This window comes from Austrofundulus limnaeus, unplaced genomic scaffold, assembly GCF_001266775.1.
Source record: "Austrofundulus limnaeus strain Quisiro unplaced genomic scaffold, Austrofundulus_limnaeus-1.0 Scaffold33, whole genome shotgun sequence".
In the NCBI taxonomy this organism is placed as follows: Eukaryota; Metazoa; Chordata; class Actinopteri; order Cyprinodontiformes; family Rivulidae; genus Austrofundulus; species Austrofundulus limnaeus.
Genome location: NW_013952435.1, coordinates 2,716,501 through 2,723,304, shown reverse-complemented (window position 1 = coordinate 2,723,304; position 6,804 = coordinate 2,716,501). Strand labels below are relative to the sequence as shown.

Below are 6,804 nucleotides of genomic sequence, written 5' to 3'. Positions count from 1 at the left end.
CTCATATTTAACATTTGACAAATATCATAAAGGTTGCAGGTGGTTTCATTAAACAATGAKAAGCATTTAATGTTTAGAATACTCTAATTAATAAAAAAATGCTTGTTTTTATATTCAGTGTTAACAACAATCAGAATACTTTCAGCTATACATTTAAATTATCTGCCAGTGAACGTCGCTTCTGTTACTTTTTGTCAATATCTCAGAACTTTATTTTTATTTCTGGTTTTATGATCCCTGTAGCYATCGATAGAAATCTTTTTGATCCTCACCTTAAAGAGTGTTTTTACAAAGTAACAAGTTAAATCCAGTTCCTGACAGATGGATCCAAACAGAAGTGGTTCTGCTCTCAGATCAGATAAATACAGACTTGTTCAAAGGATTTATGTGTTCATGTTAATCATTAAATAAAAGCTGGAACAAGGAGAACATACGTGCAGACAAGGCCAGCAGCAGGCAGTTTGGCGTTTGTGTCTGCGCCGGAACATGGTGTGTCCTGCAGATCTGGATTAGGACTAATGAAGCAGGAGTAAATAATCTCTTAGGGATTGTTTCCACGCGCCTTGTTGTGTTTCGTTTTGAAGCGTCTCTGAGGGGCTGAAGATGATGCCTGTCAACAGGGACTTTTCCAGATGTGCAGCTCTGTCTCTGAGGATTCTATTTGTCCTTGCAGGTTCGGTCCACAGCCAGCAGGGTTCTGACAGCAGAGTGATGGACAACATCACAGTCCGGCAGGGAGAGACGGTCCTCCTCAGGTCAGTCCACYTTTGTCTTCCTGACAGTTTTCTTTTTTGTTCCGTTTATTTTTTTTTTCTGCTGCTGCTTGTGGATTCTGCCTGAGGTTCTCTTGGATCAGAAGCACAAAAACAGAATCTCTGATGTTTTATGAAGGAGGGGCTGAAGAGATTTAATCTGCTGTTTTAAATTGTTGCACAACTTCAAAGGGAAAAGAGTATTTCTGCCCCCCCCCCCCCACACACACACACACACACACTGATGAAGTGGGTCACAACAGATGATTGACAGGTGGCAGATTACCAGGTCTGCCCTTTCCCCTCCTTTGCTTCAGGYTTTGGACGCACACAGATTTGAGTTGTGTTCGGGTGCTGCTGGGAAACTTCAGTGTTAGATCAGCTGTAATCAGAGGTCCGAGAAGACCTACATATTTTTAAGAACCGCACAATACAACAAATTAAGCAGTATTTTAAAAAGGATATTCTGTCTTCTACATGGCCTATTTTACATTTTATACCAGACCTGCATCACTACCTGTCAAACGTTTGTTTTTGTTTTATTCCTACATTGTAAAATAATCCTGAAGTCATCCAGACTATGAAGAAACACATAAGGAACCATGTAGTAAACTTAAAATGTTAAACATTGATTACAGCCGTGTACGTTTTTGTCATTTTGTCAATCAGTTTCATGATTATAAATGTGAAATACAATAACAGAAATTTTGTCAATAGTTGCTGCCTGCTTTAGCTTTTATTGTTTTGACATTAAGACTTCATTGCTCTTTAATGTAATCCAGGCTTTATCCTCACACCTGACTGAGATGAGCCTTCTAAATAGGTTTGTAATATTTCTTTTTTTAGTGATATTTTCTGTTTTTCTGGATGACTTCTGTATTAATTTACAGAAACAAAAAGAAAAAAAAACATTTGATTGGTAGTGTAAATTAAATGTTTAGCATTTTTTTGCAGGAATGTGTACGACCCTGCCCCTTTTCTAACCAGTGTTTCAGACTGAGATCATGTGTTGAAAAATGATTAAACTTGTAAATGACCCACTCTAAACCAGTTTATAAAAGCTTCACAGTGACTTCTAACTGATAATATTAATGATGCAGATTTTGGCTTTATTTCCTGAATCTCTAACAACATCAGATTTACTATTTGTATTACGGTACATTTCTTTTGTAAAAAAAAAAAAGTCTAGGTTACATGATGTTTAATGTGGTTTGTTGATGTTTTTTTTGAACAAAGTTATTTTTCCCTCCTTCTCTCTCCTGCGGGTCAAGTTTGTGTCTCACCTCCATCACAAAAACATTCCAGTCAAATACTTCAGTCAGAGAGGCAGACATTTCCCTTCTGAGAATGAAATGTTTTCAGCTTTAACCGTGTAACAAAATAAACTGAAATGTTCAGATACACAGCTGTGTTACAGGGCAGCAGTCAAACACAAACAGCTCTATTCTCTCTGTTTTATTGCCTGGGGTTTTAACAGATTTACATTTTTGATCATAAATAATATTTCTACAATATTACAACAGAATAACAAAGTCATTATTATTATTATTATTATTATTATTATTATTATTATTATTATTATTATTATGACATTAAAAAAATCCAAAAAAATATAAATCTAAATATGATGCTTAGCCCTTTTATTTCAAAGCTCAAACCTTAAAGAAGTTAGATAATATGTTAAAGGAGATCCACCTGTTGGTAATCTGAATGTGGCTGTAGAAGGGTTGGTGAAAATGTTCTCTTATTTATCTCCCTACACTTCTTAGTTTTCTACTTCCACCTGTCTGTCTGGACCAAGCAGACTGAGTCCATTTACCGTCTAGTTTTAGTCACACAAATGGAATTTTAAACAGACAACCTTGATGGTTGGACACAGCAGGTTCAGTGCTGCAGTCATTCCTGTATTTGATAAGATAATGAGGTCTAGTCTTAGCAGGGATTATATCAGCAGAAAGTGTTCAGACTATCAGATTCTGCTGGTTCTGCCTGCTGGTCRGATCACTGCCAACAGGGTGATGGGATGAACTTACTGATGAATGCCGGTTCTGACATATCCTGCTGCATACCTGATGGTTTCATGAAACTTTCATCCGTCCAGTGGTTCATAAGCTACGTTGTAACAAACTGAACTGATGCCACAGTTTAAAATAATGTAGCTCAAAGCATTTGTTGCTGATGTTGCTAAGCTACAAACACAACAAATCCTGGCTCAATATTTGTAAAATCAACCGAGGTATTGATATTTTTGTTTAGAAAGGTTAGCTGCTCTGATGAATTTGTGAATCTGTGCACCTAAACTGAGTCAACAGATTCTGACTTCCTCAGATTTTGATCTAGGACACCTGCAGAAAATACCAACAAACCACGTAATGTTTGTAGACGCTTAATTGTGTTTGTCTGTCACTATGTCTGATTAAATTATTTCAATGTGTTGCCTTTGTTTTACAAATTTCACTCATACTGGTATTCAGAGGGGTTTCTGCTGGTTGGTGTTTGACTGGCCCAGAGGCYGCTGAAGTGGGGATTCGCTCCACCAGCTTGTTGACAGAGGCATTCGGACAACGTCTTGGAYGAGGTGGGTGGGAGAGGGGGAGGGGTTAGGATTATGAGCTCAAAAAAAAAAAAAATCCACCTCCTCTTTAGCACTGAGGCAAAAGCCTGCAGACTGCTGTAGTTGTGCACACATGAGGATTAGTTCCAGATACACCTCAGTGCTGCGCTGGTGGCTGCTCAGTGGAGATGTCGAAGATAGACAGCTAAAACACAGAAAATTACTGCTGAGAAAACATTTGAAAGAAAGGACAAACTAATGTTGATTCTTCTGTAACATTCGACAGAACTGAAATCAGAGTTTTTAGAACAAAGTTTTAAAATCATACGGTCTAAATAACAAAAAAATTGGATTTTTGCCTGAAAATGCAACAAACACGTTTAATAATTCAGCTAAAAATGTAACTGTGCCAAAAGGAGGCAGTTGTGAGAACTGATCTCCTTTCAAATATTTAATGTTAGGGCACTGATTTATTTCACCTACACACTGTATAAAACATAATGCAAAAAGAAAGATGAAACATGACAGATGTACAGGAAATAAAGCTGATCCTCCAGCTTTTCTGTCACGAGGTCAGGAAATACCTAGAAAGAAAGTCCACATCATGAGACAAGACAGACAGACAGCTCAAACAACAAATCTAAAATCTTAGAAACAGGACAAGGAGTAGAAAATGTGGATTAGACAAAGACTCAAGAAACCAAAGAGCTTATAAAAGCTGGGAGAGGTGATTACTGAGCTGAGGCCGGTGAGCTGATGGAACAGATGGAACAAACCTGTGTGGATCTGAAAAACAAGAAGAGCTCACAGAAACAACATGAACTGTGAAGCAGTTATGACCGGGGTCCAAGCCCATTTATAAATATCAACTTTGGCTCATGTTTCCAGCATTCTGTTGATCTTGTGCACCACAGAATTGAAGCAGGATGGTTTTGGTTCCTGATGACAGTCAGGGAGATGAAGGATTTTTGGAGGTAAAATGTGTGATTTTAAATGACATTTTATTGTGTGTCATTTATAAGCCCCACCCACTTTTGCCAATCATTACCATATTGTACAGACAAATTCAMTTTGTGGTCTTAAGRGAGTGAAGRAGCAATTGGCATTAGCATTTTTGAYATATAAAGATGGTGCATTTCTAGCACCCCCTAGGGTTTGGTTGATGTGGAATTTTAAATACATGGTCAGAAATATTTATTGGATGGATGATATGAGTTTGATGTGAATATGTATTAACATATGTAAAAAATATTTTTGGTAATGCTAATAAGCTAGCTTTGTATATAAATGAACATAGAACATAGAAAAAAAGAACAATTTTTCCTTCACAACATTTTTAAAACCACTACTCTAGGTGCTACATGAGAAGTTTCTCGCTTATTGGCGTTGCGGCTTTGGAGGAGATAGTTTTTAAASGTTTAGCATATTTTGTCAATTTGTACAAGTCATGCATGTTTTAAACAAACATACTGTATATGTAATCAAAATTACAGTACAAATGAATGATTTAGGGTCAAGTCAACTTTATTTATATAGCACATTTAAAAATGACTGTGTTTGGCCATATTGCTTCACATAATGCAACTATTAAAACAAAGCACAATACACAAATAATGATAAACCATAAAACAGACCAAACAAGTAGGGAAAAACAACACTCATACTACATTAAAAGCTTTTGAAAATATATTTGTTTTGAGATGAGATTTAAAAACTGCAAGAGTTGAGGACTGTCTGACGTGAAGTGGCAGCTGGTTCCACAGTTTAGGAGCCACAACTGAAAGGGCTCGGTCACCTTTGTGGACAAGTCTGGACCGCGGGACAACCAAGTGCATATGATCATGGGATTTGAGAGATCTGGAGGGCGCATAGGACTGCAGGAGGTCAGACAGGTATTCAGGAGCCAGTCCATTCAGGGCCTTATAGGTCATCAATAAGACTTTAAAATCTATTCTAAAACTAACAGGGAACCAATTAAGGGAACCCAGCACAGGAGAGATATGATCATGTTTCTTCATTCATGTTAAAAGATGAGCTGCAGCATTCTGAACCAGCTGCAGGAGTGAGAGGCCAGCCWGGCTAACATCAACATAAGAGAGTTGCAAAAATGCCAGTTGAGAAGCATGGCTCACACATACAATTTCTTTGAAGGGTAAAACAATTTGATTTTAGATAAGAGTCTCAGTTTAAAAAATAATTGTTTTACTACAGAATTAATCTGTTTCCCAAAGTTGAAGTTTGAATCCACACCCAAGTTTTTGACGAGATTTTACAGATGATTCCAAAGCACCCAGATCCATAGGAGCAGCACTGCTATTACCACTGGGTTCAAAATAATAGTTTCAGWTTTGTTTTAATTGGAGTTTAGAAAGTTTGAAGCATCTAAGATTTTCCCTCAGTGTTACAGTCAAAGTGGTTTTAGTGAAGAAGAATGATTTGGCCTCAGCTGAAGGTAGATCTGGGTGTCATCTGTGGAGGAATGGAAAAGGARGTTACATTTTCTAAAAATGGAGCCTACGTGGAACATGTATATAAAAAATAAGATTGGACAAAGAATCGATCCTTGGGGAACTCCACATGTGGGTGGGGGGCTGAGGAGGAAACAGAATTTCCAAGGCTRACTGAGAAACTCCTGTTAGACAGATAGGACCTGAACCAATCCAGTGCAGCACCTTTGATGCCACGTTGATCTAACCTAGAAAGTAAAATATRGTGGTCTACTGCATCAAAGGCCACTGTAAGGTCTAAAAGCAGAAGTACAGCAGAGCCTCAAGAATCTGTAGCAATTAAAAGATCATTAAAAACCTTTAAAAGTGCAGTTTCTGTACTGTGGAGGGCTTTAAAAACTGGACAATTTTAAAAAATTGTGAAAAATTAAGTTTCTCTGATGATAAATTTCACACAATACAATTTTGCCCCACCCTATCTTGTAATACTTATATGATTTTCATCTGAATATGTGCTATTGTTTTGAAGATATAGCTGAATTCCTGTTTAGCTAGCTGGCCCAAGTTACTTGTCTAGGCATAACTCACACATTTTAACATTTTTATGATTGTCCTTCGAAACTTAAAATCAGCATACTAATTAGATATAGGATGGTGAGTTCATGTTGATTGAACTTTAAACCTTTGAATAAAAGCTWAAACATTTTTTGCATATTTTGGGCAGTAGAAAAAAAATTTAGGCTGCGATGGGCTCCGGTTCAAAACCCAGTGAAATGGATCACAGCGAGTATGCTAATACCCTAAATGGGCTGGCACAGATGAGATATCGTGAAAAAATAGCAATACATTTAGGATATGATCTATATTGTCTTAACTAAAAAAAAGACTTGTTATATAATCTGGAGGATTTACCTGGCATTGAGGCAATCAAACTAAACTGTCTGGTGCTGCAGACCTCGTATTATATGATAAGCCAGATGAAAGCTTTCAAAAGCAAATGTATCATGCGCACGCACACACACACACACACACACACACACACACACACACA

At 37.3% G+C, this 6,804-nt stretch overlaps 1 protein-coding gene across 6 annotated transcripts in view; it reads left to right on the top strand.

Moving 5' to 3' along the window:
* ntm (neurotrimin) overlaps nt 1-6,804 on the top strand; it is a 331,275-nt gene that overhangs the window by 220,182 nt on the left and 104,289 nt on the right. For 2 of the 6 annotated variants that reach the window (XM_014006018.1, XM_014006022.1), the window contains exon 1: nt 516-755. In XM_014006018.1, the coding sequence (XP_013861472.1) occupies nt 604-755 (152 nt within the window). In that variant the 5' untranslated portion in view covers nt 516-603. Of the gene's footprint in view, nt 1-515; nt 756-6,804 lie in introns of those variants that run through there. The other 4 variants (XM_014006021.1, XM_014006023.1, XM_014006019.1 and 1 more) reach the window with 3 other exon arrangements.